This window comes from Cynocephalus volans, chromosome 10, assembly GCF_027409185.1.
Source record: "Cynocephalus volans isolate mCynVol1 chromosome 10, mCynVol1.pri, whole genome shotgun sequence".
In the NCBI taxonomy this organism is placed as follows: Eukaryota; Metazoa; Chordata; class Mammalia; order Dermoptera; family Cynocephalidae; genus Cynocephalus; species Cynocephalus volans.
This window is the reverse complement of record NC_084469.1, coordinates 88,130,943-88,146,626: the sequence shown is the minus strand read 5'-3', so window position 1 is coordinate 88,146,626 and position 15,684 is coordinate 88,130,943. Positions and strand designations below refer to the sequence as shown.

Here is a 15,684-nt window from a genome sequence, read left to right as displayed (position 1 = left end):
TTCACCTGAGCCTCACTGGTCATGCCCATGGACCCAGATAGTCCGGATTTTGTCCCAGGAAAAGCACTTGAGAGGAACAGGCTCTCTGGACTCGAGGCTATCCTGTAACTGGGCTGTTCTTGGGCAACATCTTGAAATAAAGATGTTCCCTTTCCTCCCGTGTGGCACGTTCCCCCCCGTCAGGAAACAGTGAAAGCTTCAGCCAGCCTGACCTCTCTGTCTCTTTTTCAGAAGAGCCTTCAGCACCCTCAGATCCCTTTTCCCTGAAAACCATTGAAGATGTGAGAGAATTTTTGGGAAGACACTCTGAGAGATTTGACAGGATCATCGCCCCTTTCCACCGAACATTCCGAGAGTGTGAAAGAAAGAGCCTCCGCCAGCACATAGTCAGTAGCTGTCGCTTGCTGTGCCTGGCATGCCCTTCTCAGGCCAACTCAGAGCACCAGGATCCCTCCCTCTCAATTTACTCTGAAACTTTGCTGGGTGCTGCCCCTACTGTTGGAAGTTTGTTTAAATGTTTCTCTCTAACTATAAAAGTAGTATAAGCCACTACAGGAAATGTGAAAATTATGGAGAAGTATAAAAATGAGTATGTTATCCCCAAAGGGAATCTTTTCCTAGTTTTAACGCATGTACAACTAAAAAAGGTTGTGATATCAATTCTATAATTGATTTGATAAAGTTTATATTAGCACTTAAAGCTTATTTTCCGGGAAATACATTCTGCGAAACATTTTCCTTGCCCTGGGATGTGTCATATGTTCAGGTTTTTATGCCCTGGGCGCTCATTGTAAGAGGGGCTTGTCTCTGTGTGCTCTGTGTTACATAGGACTCGGTCAATGCTCTCTACACCAAATGCCTCCAGCAGCTTTTGAGGGACTCTCACCTGGTAAGCAGCAGGATTTTCAAAAGAGAGAATTGCAGTTTGCCCACATGCACATCCAAGCTCTGTAACTGTACTTCTCTTGTCCTCTAGAAAGTGCTTGCCAAGCAGGAGGCCCAGATGAACCTGATGAAGCAGGCGGTAGAGGTAAGGAGGATGAGGGCAGCAGGGACTGGGAGGCTTTCCTCGCTGCCTGACACCACCCTGAACTGCAGTCTGCTGGTTTCACAGATGTACGTCCATCATGAAATTTATGATCTGATCTTTAAATATGTGGGGACCATGGAGGCGAGTGAGGTAGGTTCTCCATCATCATCCAGGATGGAAGCCTTATTCTGTGCTTTTTAAGACATTTGAAGCTTTGTTAATATGTCATTAGGATGCTGCCTTTAACAAAATCACAAGAAGCCTTCAAGATCTGCAGCAGAAAGATATTGGTGTGAAACCTGAATTCAGGTAAGGTTTGTGCTGTAGCAGCTCAGTGTCCTTGGACGCTGGGTGCTGTTTTCTCCCTGAAACAGGGCCTCTCAGTGGCAGTGGTGGCACACTGATTTCACATGGTTGGTACTGAGGAGCAGTGCAGTTACTTGTGACTAAAGATAGAGGGCTGGAGTCGACAGATGACTGCTCCATGGCTGTCCCCTCCTGCACCTGTGTGCCAGCATGCCAGCTGGATAGAGCTAAAGGGGACGGGGTTTTGTACAGCTGGTTTCCAGGTGGGCACATAACACCCATGTGGGCTCTGCATGTAGGACGTCTCTCCTCACCAGCTTGTCTGAGGAAACCCTGCCATAGGGGCGCCTGCTTTTGAATTAAAACAAGTTTTGTTAGAGTACAAAAATGTCTAAAGTTTGTGTTTAAATTCCCCCTGCACCCGAACTTTGGGCTATTTCCCTCTGGGGCTGAGGATTTTTGGTTTTTTTCTCAACTTTCTGGTGCAGCTCTGTTACCTGTCAGCCTGCATGAGACTTAAAGCTATTGTGTTTTGCCATTGACTTGAGTCTGATGACTTCTCAGTATCTATTTTTGTTTTTTATTACTTATGATTTGTTGTAAGAAATATATAACCTGAAAGTAGTAAAAAAAAAAAAAAAAAAGCCAGAAAATAAAAATAAAGAAAAATAATAAAAGAAATGTATAACCTGAAGTATGTTATTAGGTCAAGGAATAGGGCCCTCCCACTGTGGTCTGAAGTTGTCATTTTCCAAATTATTTTACAGCTTCAATATACCTCGTGCCAAGAGAGAGCTAGCTCAGCTGAACAAATGCACCTCCCCACAGCAGAAGCTGGTGTGTTTGCGAAAGGTGGTGCAGCTAATTACACAGTCTCCTAGCCAAAGAGGTTTGTGTTGGGGAAGGGGCTGGCAAAGGGGTAGATGCTTACATCCAGGTGAAAAAGTCTTCTAAGGAGCAGCGCTGTCTTAAGGGTCACACAGATGGGATTTATGGTCAGCAGAGTGTTCCACTATGAGTGCCCTGGGGTCTGTTCTGATGAGCAGGTTCTTAGAAGCAGGGTTAGGCACCGTTAGAGGAAGAAAATAGTGATGGGGAAGTAGTGACCCCAAAAGTGTGCTTGACTTGTAGGTGGGTACGTGGGGGTTCACCTGTTAGGCAAATTGCTCTTCCTGATTTTGTATGTTTGAAATTTTCTAGTATAAAAAGTTAGACAAAACCGTCAAAGAAAAAATGGTACAACATGGATGAACATTCAGAAAACAAAAGGTTAATAAGGAGAAAGCAGATATCTGTATGTAGATAGGGGATGATCTTCAAAGTGAATTAAATGAAATAAAGAGGAGTACATATGGTATACTTCCAACAGCATCTAAGAAAGAGGGGGACGGGCATATCATAGACCGTTTCTGTAAGAGGAGTAGCCTCTGGGAAAGGAGACTTGGTGGCAGGGATGGGAGGGACATTCATGGCTTGCTCTTTTGTACTGTTTTAATTTTTAAACGTGAGTGGATTACTGAAATTTTCAAAATGAAAGATAATATCAAGGGCCGGCCCGTGGCTCACTCGGGAGAGTGTGGTGCTGATAACACCAAGGCCACGGGTTCGGATCCCATATAGGGATGGCCGGTTGCTCACTGGGTGAGCGTGGTGCTGACACCACCAAGTCAAGGGTTAAGATCCCCTTGCCAGTCATCTTTAAAAAAAAAAAAAAAAAAAGAAAGATAATATCAAGTTACATGTGGGTGTCAGACTCCACGTGTATAAAAGGGAAGTGACTTCAGGAAGAAAGAGGTTTTCAGTGATGGCTCTGGGCACGTCTTCACTTTGTGTCCACTGCTGTGCTTCCCTGGGCTCTTTAAACATCTGAGAGGGTGATGAGGCGTGGTCTGCTTGGAGCTACATTCTTTTGTATTTATTCAGAAAATGCTGTGCTTTCTTTTTTCCCCTTAAATCTGACATTGTACAACCACATTTCTCTCTGATATATAATCTTACTGGAGTGTGGTTTGCGGGTTGGATGGCAGTAGGGTGTTGATATACTTGTCTGTCCATTTGAGTCTTGTGATGGCTTTGACCATGTGTTTCCCCCTTGCAGTTAACTTGGAGACTATGTGTGCTGACGATCTACTATCAGTCCTGTTATATCTGCTTGTGAAAACAGAGATCCCTAATTGGTAACATTTTTGTTAAAATAGTTTTTTAAAACTGGCAGCACTGTACTGTGGCAGTTTTAGTGTAACTCTAGGAAAAGCTGCCTGTAACTGTACACCTCTTGTGAGCCAGGTGCTGTGCCTCCCCTCCCTTTGTCCTATGGGTGTGGCCATCCTTCTATTTACAGACAGGGAAACTGAAGCCCAGGGCACTTATATTTCTTGTTCTGGAATACGGGGTTAGTCAGTGGCTGGGCAGGAAGCTGACTCCAGTTCTTTCTGGCCCCGAAGCCCATCTTCTTCCCATAGAAACCCACAGCTCACTTTATAATAATCAGCTTTCTAAAAACTAGCCTGCTTCAGGGAAGTAAGAAGTCGTTTTACTTATTTTCCTAATTGCACACACCCTGCAGAGACATGAAGGGGATAGCAGTCACAGCTCTCTGAGCTAACTGAATGACTTTAGGTATTTGATCAGTCACACAAACTGAGAGCATTGTTTTTGCAGAAGTGTTAATAATTAGGTATCCAATGATAAAACTGTTTTCTTCCTTTTGTTAGGATGGCAAATTTGAGTTATATCAAAAACTTCAGATTTAGCAGCTCAGCAAAAGATGAATTGGGATACTGCCTGACCTCAATTGAGGCTGCGATTGAATATATTCGGCAAGGAAGCCTCTCCGTTAAACCACCTGTAAGATGTCACTCCTGCCCTGCCCTTTCTTTGTGGGTATCATGGCAACTTTGATAGGGTATGAAAGTTGGGGGGTTGTCTTTGGGATTCACACTGTTAATTCATTAATCCCTCTCATCTTCAAAAGCACATGCATAAAAAAGGAAGCCAGAAGTGGTGAATTTGGCAAGAAATAAGATTATTAATGAGTGCAATTTTAGGATTCATTAGCCTTATTGTAGTTTTCTTGGTTGGTTGGTGAGCTTTTGGCTAGGGGAGGCGATTATATTTCTATGTGAATTGTTTATATTTCTATGAGAATCTTAAACCAAAATTACATTGCTGGCCTATTTTACTACCTAACAACCAGTAAAACGTAATAGTACTCTCAGAAATCACAAAGTTGAAATTAATAAAGTGAAGAGATTTTCTAAGAGTTAAGATCCCCATACTTGCCAGCCGCCAAAAGAAAGAAGAGATTTCTGCATTATAAGTCGAGTCCTGAGGATTGAACATTTATCTTAATCAAATTCTGATGTTAGGATCTCCCGAAGTAAAGATAAGTTACCTGGGAAACAACTTAGGCCTGTCCAGACATGTGTACTCAGGTGAAAGCAGTTCCATTGAATTCATTCATTATTGACATTGTTTATATATTTTCCAGTCTTGTTCCTATCCACGTATATTTTACATAATTGTTATTATATTATGTACTGTTTTTCCCACAAAAAATAGCTTTACTTTTTTCTGATTAGAAGACTAATATTTGCTTGTAAGTATTTTCAGTATATAAAATTGCAGTGAAAACAACAAAAACCTCTCAGAAACTCACTAGCCAGGGGTGAATTTTATTAATGTTTTGGTATGTCTTTTTTCTGTGCATATACAATTGTATTTTTTTTTTCATTGTACATGTTTATGGGGTACAGTTTGTTGTTCCAATACATGCATATATTGTATAATGAATCTAATCAGAATAGTTAGTATATCTATCACCTAAACATTTATCATTTCTTTATGGTTACAATATTCAAGATCCTCTGTGCTGGCTAGTTTGAAATATACAATACAATATTTTTAGCTATTGTCACCCAGAGCACTAAAACTTATTCTTCATATCTAACTGTAACTTTGTAATAGTTTACCAACCTTTCCCCTTCCCACACCCCCTTCCCTTTCCCTGCCTCTGGTAACCACTATTCTACTCTCTTTCTCTCTCTTTTTTTTTTCCTCCTCTTTTTAATTTATTTTTCTTAATTGACCTGTGTTAATTGTGTATATTTATGGAATGCAATATGATATTTAGGTACATTCATGCTCCATGCAATGGTCATATCTGGGCACTTAGTATATCTGTCACCTCAGATATTTGTCCCTTCTTTGTGTAGGGAACATTCAACATCATCTCAACTAGCTATTCAGAAATACACAGTACTTTGTTGTTGACTGTAGGCTCCCTATATTACTATAGAACCTTAGATCCCATTCTTCCTATCTCTACAATTCTGTATCCACTGACCACCCTCTCCTCATTCCCCCCTATGCCCAACAGTCTCTAGTAACCCTAATCTACTCTCTACTTCTATGAGATAACTTTTTTTATTTTCCACATGAGTGAGGACATGAGGTATTTCTCTCTCTGTGCCTGGCTTATTTCACTTAACATAATTTTCTCAAAGCTCATCCATGTTGCTGCAAATGGCAGAATTTCATTCTTTTTTATGGCTGAGTAGTATTCCATTGCGTGTGTGTGTGTGTGTGTGTGTGTGTGTCTGTGTGTGTGCGCGCGCGCACGCGCGCGTGTGTGTATCACATTTTCTTTATCCAATCATCTATTGAAGGACATTTATGTTGGTTCCAACTCTTGGCTATTGTGAATAGATCTGTGATAAAAGTGGAGTGCAGGTGTCCCTTTGACTTGTTGATTTTCATTACCTTGGATACATACCCAGTGGCGGGATTGTTGGATCATATGGTAGTTCTATTTGTAGTAGTTTGAGAAATCTCCCTACTGTTTTCCATAATGGCTATGCTAATTTACATTCCCACCAACAATGTAAGTGTTCCCTTTCTCCATATCCTTGCCAACATTTGTTATTTTCTGTCTTTTTGATAATAGCCATTCTAACTGGGGTCAGATGATATCTCATTGTGGTTTTGATTTGCATTTCTCTGATGACTAGTGATGTTGAGTATTTTTTCACATACTTGTTGGCCATTTGTATGTCTTCTTTTTAAAAATGTCTGCTTAGTTCCTTTACTCATTTTTTAATCAGATTATTTGTTTTTTTTACTGTTGGGTTGTTTGAGTTGTTTTTGTATTCTGAATATTAGTCCCTTCTCTGATGCATAGTTTACAGATATTTTCTCCCATTCTGCAGGATGTCTTTTAGCTTCACGGATTGTCTCTTTTGCTATGCAGAAGCTTTTTAGTTTGATATAATCCCATTTGTTAATTTTTGCTTTTGTTCCTTGTGCTTCAGAAGTGTTATTCATAAAATTTTTGCCAGTCCTATTTCCTGAAGTTTTCCCCTATGTTTTTTTCTAGAAGTTTTATAATTTCAGGTCTTACACAGGTCTTACATTTAAGTCTTTAATCCATTTTGAGTTGATTTTGGTATATTGTGAGAGATGGGTCTAGTTTCATTCTTCTGCATGTGGATCTCCAATTTTCCCAGCTCCATTTATTGAAGAGGCTGTCTTTTCCCCAATGTATGTTCTTGGCTCCTTTGTCAAAAATCAGTTAGCTGTAGGTATTTGGATTTATTTCAGAATTCTCTATTCTGTTGCATTGTTCTGTGTCTGTTTTTGTGCCAGTACCATGTTGTTTTAATTACTATAGTTTTGTAGTATGTTTTGAAGTCAGGGAGTGTGATATCCCCCACTTGTTCTTTTTGCTCAGGGTTGCTTTGGCTATTCATAGTCTCTTTTGTTCCGTATAAATGTTTGTTCTATTTCTGTGAAGTATGTCATTGGTAGTTTGATGAGAGTGCATTGAATCTGCAGATTGCTTTGGGTAATATGGCTATTTTGATGATATTGGTTCTTCTAATCCATGAGCATGAGATTTCTTTCCATTTTCTTGGTTCTTCTTTTAATCAGCATTTTGTAGTTTTCATTATAGAGATCTTTCACCTCCTTGGTTAAATTTATTCCTAGGTATGTGTTATTGTTGTTGTTATTGCTATTGTAAATGGGATAGCTTTCTTGATTTATTTTTCTGCAAATTCATTTTTGGTATATAGAAATGCTACTGATTTTTGTACGTTGATTTTGTATCCTGCAACTTTACTGAATTTATCAGTTCTAAGAGTCTTTTGGTAGAATCTTTAGGTTTCTCTCTATAAAAAAAGGGGAGAGTTTGTCTTCATCTTTTCCAATTTGGATGTCCTTTATTTCTTTCCCTTTTCTAATTGCTCTGGCTAGGACTTCCAATACTATGTTGAATAGAAGGGGGGAAACTAAGCATCCTTTCCTTGTTCCATTTCTTAGAGGGAAAGCTTTCAGCTTTTCCCAGGTCAGTATCATGTTAGCTGTGGGTTTGTCATTATATAGCCTTTATTGTATTAAGATACTTTCCTTCAGTGCCTAATTTGTTGAGAGTCTTTATCATGAAGGGATGTTGAATTTTATCAAATGCTTTTTCTGTGTCTGTCTAGATGATCATCTTGTTTTCTTTCATTCTGTTTATGCAATGTATTACATTTATTGATTTGCATATATTGAACCATCCTTGCATCCCTGGGATAAATCCCACTTGATCATGATGCATAATCTTTTTGATATGTTGTTGGATTTGGTTTGCTAATATTTTATCGAGGATTTTTGCATCTATGTTCATAAGGGATATTGGCCTGTAGTTTTTTTGTTGTGTCCTTGCCTGGTTTTGGTATCAGGGTAATGCTGGCCTTATAGTTTTGAATAATTCTTTTTTTTTTTTTTTTTTTTTAAGATGACTGGTAAGGGGATCTTAACCCTTGGCTTGGTGTTGTCAGCACCACGCTTTGCCAGTGAGCTAACCGGCCATCCCTATATAGGATCCGAATCTGTAGCCTTGGTGTTATCAGCACTGCACTCTCCCGAGTGAGCCATGGGGCGGCCCTAGTTTTGAATAATTCTGTCCACTTCAATGTTTTGAAATAGTTTAAGAAGTATTGGTATTAGTTCTTTTATATATATATATATATATATATATATTTACATACACACATATATTTTGGTGGCTGGCTAGGACGGGGATCTGATCCTTTGACTTTGGTATTATCAGCACTGTGCTCTAGGGTATTAGTTCTTTTTTAAATGTTTGATAGAACTAAGCAGTAAAGCCATTTGGTCCTGGGCTTTTCTTTGTTGGGAGACTTTTTATTACTGATTCAATCTTGTTACTAGTTATTGATCTATTTAGGTTTTCTGTTTCTTGGTTCAGTCTTGGTAGGTCATATGTGTCCAAGAATTTATCCATTTTGTCTAGGTTTTCATATTTGTTGACATATAGTTGTTCATAATAGTGTCTGATGAGCCTTTGTATGTGCTATCTGTTGTAATGTCTCCATTTGGATTTCTGATTTTATTTATTTGGGTCTTTTCTCTTTTTTTGTGGTTGGTCTGGCTAATGGTTTGTCAATTTTGTTTACGTTTTCAAAGAACCAACTATTCATTTGATTTATCTTTTATATTTTTAGTCTCAATTTCATTTATTTCTGCTCTGATTTTTATTATTTCTCTTCTACTTATTTTGGGTTTAGTTTGTTCTTGCTTTTCTAGTTCCTTGAGGTATATTGTTAGGCTGTTTATTTAAAGTGTTTCTGTTTTTTTGATGTAGGTATTTATTGCTATAAACTTTTCTCTTAATACTGCCTTTGCTGTATCCCATAGGTTTTGGTACGTTGTATTTCTGTCTTCATTAGTGTTAAGATTTTTTTTGGTGGGGGGGGGGGCACCTGACTGGTACAGGGATCTGAACCCTGACCTTGGTCTTACCATCACCATGTTCTAATCAAGTAACCTAACCATCCCCTGAGAAATCTTCTTAATCTTTCCTTTAACCTATTGGTCTTTCAAAAGCATGTTATTTAATTTCCATGTATTTGTGTAGTTTTGCAAGTTCTTCTTGTTATTAACTTTTAGTTTTATTACATTTGATCAGTAAAAATATTGATATGATTTTGATTCTTCTGAACTTGTTGAGACTTATTTTGCAGCATAACATATGGTCAGTCCTGGAGAATGTTCCATGTGCTGTTGAAAAGAATGTGTATTCTGCAATTGTTGAATAAAACGCTCTGTATATATCTGTTAGGTTCATGTGGTCTGTGGTGCCATTTAAATCCAATGTTTCCTTATTGATTTTCTGCCTCTATGATCTGTCCAATGCTGAGAGTGGGGTGTTTAAGTCCCCAACTATTACTGCATTGGTGTCTATCTCTCTCTTTAGATCTGATAATATTTGCTTTATATTTTGGGGTGCTCTGGTGTTGGGTGCATGTATATTTGTAATTATTATCTTTCTAATTTGTGTATCTACTCTTGCTGTATTGATCCTTTTATCATTATATAGTGCCCTTCTTTGTCTCTTACCATAGATTTTGATTTAAAGTCTGTTTTATCTTATATAAACATAGCTACTCCTGCTTACTTTTGTTTTCCATTTGCATGGAATATCTTTTTTCATCCCTTCATTTTCAGTCTGTGTGTGTCTTTGTAGGTAAGGAATGTTTCTTGTAGGCAGTATATGGATGGGTCATGTTCTTTTTTAATCCATTCAGCCAGTCTGTGTCTTTAAATTGGCACATTTAATCCATTTACATTCAATGTTATTATTGATATGTGAGGTCTTACTCCTGTCATTTTGTTAGTTGTTTTCTGACTGTTTTGTGTATCCTTTATTTCTTTCTTCCTCTCTTATTGTTTATCCTTGCAATATCCTTGTGGTTTGGTGATTTTCTGTATTGATAAGTTTTGATTCCTTTTTCTTTCTAATTCATGTATCTATTCTACTGACAAGTTTTATATTTTCAGGTGTTTTCATGATTGTTGTTATCATTCTTTCTCTTCTAGATGTAGAACTCTCCTAATCGTTTCTTGTAAGGCCAGTCTAGGGGTGATGAATTCCCTTAAGTTTTGCTTGTCTGAAAAAGACTTTATTTCTCCTTTATTTCTGAAGGATAGCTTTGCTGGATATAATATTCTGGGCTGGCAGCTTTTTAATTTCAGTACTTCGAGTATATGATCTTACTCTCTCTTGGCATGTAGAATTTATGCTATTAGTCTAAAGTGGATTCCCTTATAAGTGGCTTGATGTTTTTCTCTAGTTCTTTTTAGAATTCTCTCTTTGTCTTTAACTTTGTTTAGTTTGACTGCAATGTGTTTTAGAAATGACCTGTTTGGGTTAAATCTATTTGGGGACCTCTGGGCTTCCTGGACTTGGATGTTCATATCTTTCCCAAGACTACGGATTTTTTCAGCTATCATTTCATTAAATAGGTTTTCAATATCTTTTTTGCTTTCTTCTCCTGGAATGCCCATACTTTGAATATTTGTTTACTTAATAGTGTCCCATAGATCTTGTAAGCTTTGTTCATTCTTTTTTATTCTTTTTTTTTTCTTTCTTTTGGTCTTCCTGTGTTATTTCAGAACTGCTATCTTCAAGATTAGAAATTCTTTCTTCTGCTTGATCTAGTCTGTTGCTGAGACTCTTGGATATTTTTTTTATTTCGTTCAATGAATTCTTCAATTCCAAGATTTCTGTTTGATTTTTTTTTTTTTTTTTTTTTTTTTTTTGTGACCGGCACTCAGCCAGCGAGTGCACTGGTCAGTCTTATATAGGATCCGAACCCGCGGCGGGAGCGTCGCCGCGCTGCCAGCGCAGCACTCTACCAAGTGCGCCACGGGCTCGGCCCTCTGTTTGATTTTTTTTTTAATGATATTTATTTCTTTGTTGAATTTGTCATTTAGATTGTGAATTGTTTTTCTGATTTCATTGAATTGTCTGTGCTCTCTTGTATCTCAGTGATATTCCTTAAGATAATTAATTTGAATTCCTTTTCCAGAAAGTTGGCAATTTCTGATTCTTTAGGATCAGTTGCTGGAGCATTACTTTGTTTTTTTGGTGGTGTCATGTTACCTTGTTTTTTCATGTTTCTTTCCCTGCATTGATATCTGTGTGTCTGGTAGAACAGTCACCTCTTTGAGTTTTGTGGCTTGTGTGGGGATAGACTTTCACCTGTAAATGTGTCTTATGGTATTGATTGGGTAGAGTGCAATGGCTTTGTTCAGGATGGATATAGTAGTGTAGACTCTGTGTGGTTTCTTTAGCTGTAATCCTCTTTCACTATGTTTGCAAGTGACTCAGTAACCCATGCTTTGGAGGCTTGTGGTGACAGTGGCACAACTTTGTTGGGGCAGGTATTGCTGGCTTGGTTCACAGGCTGGGGATGTGCACGTGCATCCTGTGGGTCAGTCATCTCAGGAGCTGGCTCAGTGGGGGTTCAGTTGCTGGATTAATTCTCAGGCTGGGGTATTGGTGTTTTGTGTGTTAGGAACTCTGGGACTGGTTTACTAGTCAGGGTCACCATGCTGCTTCTCTGACAAGGGGTGAGCCCACCAGGAGCATGTTAGCCAAGCTGTTTCTCACTCAGGTGAGTGTGTGTGCGATGGCTCAAAGACTTGGGGGGGGGGGGTCTTCTAGGGTAGTGACAGCAAGCTGTTTCTCTGAGCCAGGAGTGTGGGCACGCTTTGGCTTAGCTAGCTAGGTATGGGTCTGCTGGTGGTCCTTCAGCTGGGTCACTTCTTTAGGCAAGATGTGGTGAGGTGGTGTTTCCCTTGGAGGTTCAGGAGCTGGTCTGCCAGGGGTGGAGCTGCTGAGCCATTTCTCAGGAACTGGGCAAGGCCACTAGGTGGGGCTGCAGTGAGGGGACCGTCCAGCTGCTTCTGGGACTGTTGGCAAGGCCACTAGGTGGGGACTGTTCAGGACTGAACTGCCTGGCTGCTTCTCTGGGAGGACATATTTTATTTCCACCGACCCGAGGGTGGATTCATTAAGGTAGAGACCTGTGAGCTGTTTTTCTGGGTTGGAGGCTCAGGCACACACAACTCAGTCAGCTGGCAAGGCTGGGGGGTAGGGGAGGAATGGGTACAGTCCTCCTGAGGCGGGTCTGCATGTCTGCTGTCTGGGGACGTGGGGGTGCATCAGTCAGCAGGTCAAGGGTTGGCTTCCCAGACTGCAGAACCAGATCACAGCTGCTGTGAGCCCGGGCTTCAAGCTTCCAAGAGCAGAGTGTTGTAGTCTCTAGTGTGAGTGTGCTGGGAGGAGGGTAGAGTCTTAAGGCTGGGGAAATGCAGTGGCTACTGGCTCCAGGGCAGGGCACATTCCCATAATGGCTCTGATTTCAAGATGGCTCCATCCTGCATTGATCTCTTGGGTCACGAGGGTGGGGGGTGGGGAGTGCACTGCTTGTACAAGTGTTCTAGAGCAATGCATTGTGTGTTTTTTAGGCAGCTCTGCACACTTGGCTCCGGTACTATCCTGCAAAAGGATCTGTGGGCCTCTGATGGGGCTGGTGTAGGTCTTCTGCCTAACATTTTGCCACAGGGGAAAGTTCCTCTTGCGCCCAAACCGGTGTCAGAAACTTGCCAGAGACTTGCCGGCTAATCTCTCCTCTGTATGTTGTTGCCCTGGGCTTTCTTCTCCACAGGGATCTCAGCAGTCTCCTGCTGCACTCTTGCACTCTCCCATGGATACTCCTGTCAATATTTAGCTGTCTGTTAGTTGTTCTGGTCCTTGTCTCTGGGAGGAATGCACCCTGGCCACCTCTAATCTGATATCTTGCCCCGCCTTCCCCTACAATTGTATCTTTGACCAAAATTTGTGATCATGCTGCACTTGCTGGTGTGTAAACTGAAATATTGTGGTGCCTTGATGAAGGATTAATTTCTGCTCTTGTCTGGGGTCTCATTCCCCACTCAAGTGTTGGTGAATATCTGTTCCATCTCATGTGTGGCTTGCTGTGGCTCTTCTGAAAAGTTGTTTCCTTCTCCTTGTTTTGTTTCTATATTTAGGGAGAAATTGCTAACATTCTAGAATCTGTATGTGTGTGCATGTGTGTCTGTGCATGCACTTGTGTATGCAGAATCAGAAGTACCATTCTTTTCCATAATTGGAGAATAAGAATTCTTAGTTTTTATTGTTTTCTGTGAGATTCTAGGAACATGTGTTGTTCTCATGGGGTCTGGAGTGGTTTTCTGTAATGACCCCGCCCTTCTGTTTCTTTCCCTCTGATTGGTTTGAAAGGTCACCTCCTTCCTGGCTCCACCACCCTGCAGAAGAATTGTCCTGATGCTCTTTGATGGGGCCAGGGCCAGGTCCCTTGCCACCTGGATGGAGGTATCCACCTCGAGGGTGCTCTTGTTCCCTTTCTGCCCCATGACGTGACCATCTTACTGTGTTCCTGTCTGTGGCACTTAGCCAGGAAGGCCCACACCTGAAGGCCTTTGGCTGGGTAAGGAGGTGGTTCCTCACATCTACTTTTATTTCCAAGTAAAAGTAGTTAGAATTTACTACTTTTTTGTACACACACTGAAGGTGCTGGGCCTTGGATATTTACAATACTCCAAGTGTTAGTATTTGTGTAGTGGCCCCTCTTGTGCTGGTGTTAGTTTGAATCCTGCACTTCTCTTTGACCTTGGGAAAATCTGTTTGTCTCTCTAAGCCTCTGTCCATTTTCCTGTATAAACTGGGGGCAGTGTTGTATATTTTACCCCGTGATAGGTTGTTTTGAGAATCAAATATGATATTCGAAAGTACTTTTTTGAAGCACCAAGTGATACTGGTGCCTTTGCTTGCTCTTCCAACACCCCTGCATCTGGAGTGTCTGTTTCTGGTTTCTCTGGTATAGCCTATAAGGATACCCCCAAGGATGGCATTTAGCTTAGGTGGACATGGGAGGAATACTGCCCAGTGCACTCTTCTTGTCTGGGGTGTCTGCCTCTGGTTCTGCCTTCCTGGATGGAGGGTGGTTGATTCTATTAGATGTTGGGACAAGGTGTGGGTCATCCTATGGCCTGCTGTGAAACCCATCTTTTGGGTGTTGAGTGAGTCAGACCTGAGAGGTGTTCTTTACCTTTATTTAGTTTGGCCTGTTATTGACGGAGCAGGTATTGTGGCTTCCTTGTCTTTTGTGACACCGGTATTACCATTCCAGCTATAATGATTGCCTCTGCTGTAGCTGCTGACTGGTTTCTTTTAAGTAATGAAGTTCCATTTAGGAATGTGTGAAGCCATTGCTATGTATTGGTGTAGTTTCCTAGGGAAAGAGCCCAAGTATATCTCTACATGGAAGGTGAGGTTTCTGAAAAGTGTTAAGGAGTAAATATTAGTAAACCTAACCAGATTTTATTATTATATTATTATTATTATTTTTTGGTCGCTGGCTGGTACAGGGATCCGAACTAGGTTATTGATTCTTTATATAATGTAGTTTCACAGAAGTTTTCTCCCCAAGATATAATCATACTTGAGATGATCATAAACATTCTTCAAGCATGTTCTTAAATGAAGACTTTAGCTTTCTGAAAATATATGTTATTGGGATGACTCTAGTTTTACCTTTGTGGATGAAAAAAAGGAGGAGAAACTTGAAAGAATCTATACGATTCTGTGCTCCAGATTTGCATGCTTCTGGTCTCCGTCACTTTACTGGGTTCCTAATAGTATTTTCGCTTTCCCGAATTGGCCTTTGCTAACATACTTCTGATAACTTGTTCTTCCCTGAAGATTCGGTCCTGGAAGACCTGCCTCTCTTTATTTCTGTCCTTCAAATAGTTACCCAGAGTTGAGGAAAGAGCCCTGATTTACTGGAACAGCAATGTCTTTGATGATTCTCTGACTCTAAGCTGCTCAGCTATAAATCACTATATAAAGCAAGCTGTTGGGGCTTTATATAGCATATAGCAGCTGGGAGCAAAACTGGTCCATTCTGAAGTGTTGATGTTCATTTACTGAGTTAATTCTCCTAAGAGGGCAGATGTAAGGGACCCTGCTTAAGAGAGGAACACAGAAATGGCCCATCCTCTTCTGTGTAGGTGCTATTGGCTCTATCTTTAGGTGGACCTCTAAGTCAAAACTTAGAGGGCTGTAAAGAGATCCTTTTCTCACAGTTTTCTCAGGGTTTAGCAAGTTCTTATGGCAGCTGCTGGCTGGAAAAAAATTCTCTTTACCTCCCGCCAAGATTCTTTGTTAGGAAGTTAATTTGTCATTAGACAATTCGTTACGGGTGCTCAAGTGAGCACTGAAGTGTCTTGCTAGAAATTATTTCACAAAGTAAGGATAAATTTCTAGATTTTTGTATCTAGGTAAACATTGTCTGCAATATGAAGATCTGAATTTATTACTTGAGGTATATCCTTGAAACTCCCAAAAGTGGTGTGGGAGTAGAGAATCTGTGTCAGGAATTCCCTCAGGGTCTTATTGCACTTTGGCCCTGTGGCCGTATTGTCTGCTGTCTTAATATGTTTGTTCAAAAAGC

General features: G+C 40.4%; 1 protein-coding gene across 6 annotated transcripts in view; it reads left to right on the top strand.

Moving 5' to 3' along the window:
- The window catches only part of ANKRD27 (ankyrin repeat domain 27), a 79,329-nt gene that overhangs the window by 14,432 nt on the left and 49,213 nt on the right, over nt 1–15,684 (top strand). For all 6 annotated transcript variants that reach the window (XR_010024595.1, XM_063110228.1, XM_063110226.1 and 3 more), the window contains 8 exons: nt 232–386; nt 830–889; nt 977–1,030; nt 1,115–1,180; nt 1,263–1,339; nt 2,104–2,225; nt 3,435–3,513; nt 4,051–4,183. Coding sequence is in view for 5 of the 6 variants with exons in the window: in XM_063110228.1 (XP_062966298.1) it covers nt 232–386; nt 830–889; nt 977–1,030; nt 1,115–1,180; nt 1,263–1,339; nt 2,104–2,225; nt 3,435–3,513; nt 4,051–4,183 (746 nt within the window). In the remaining variant the exon portion in view is untranslated. The remainder of the gene's footprint in view (nt 1–231; nt 387–829; nt 890–976; nt 1,031–1,114; nt 1,181–1,262; nt 1,340–2,103; nt 2,226–3,434; nt 3,514–4,050; nt 4,184–15,684) is intronic.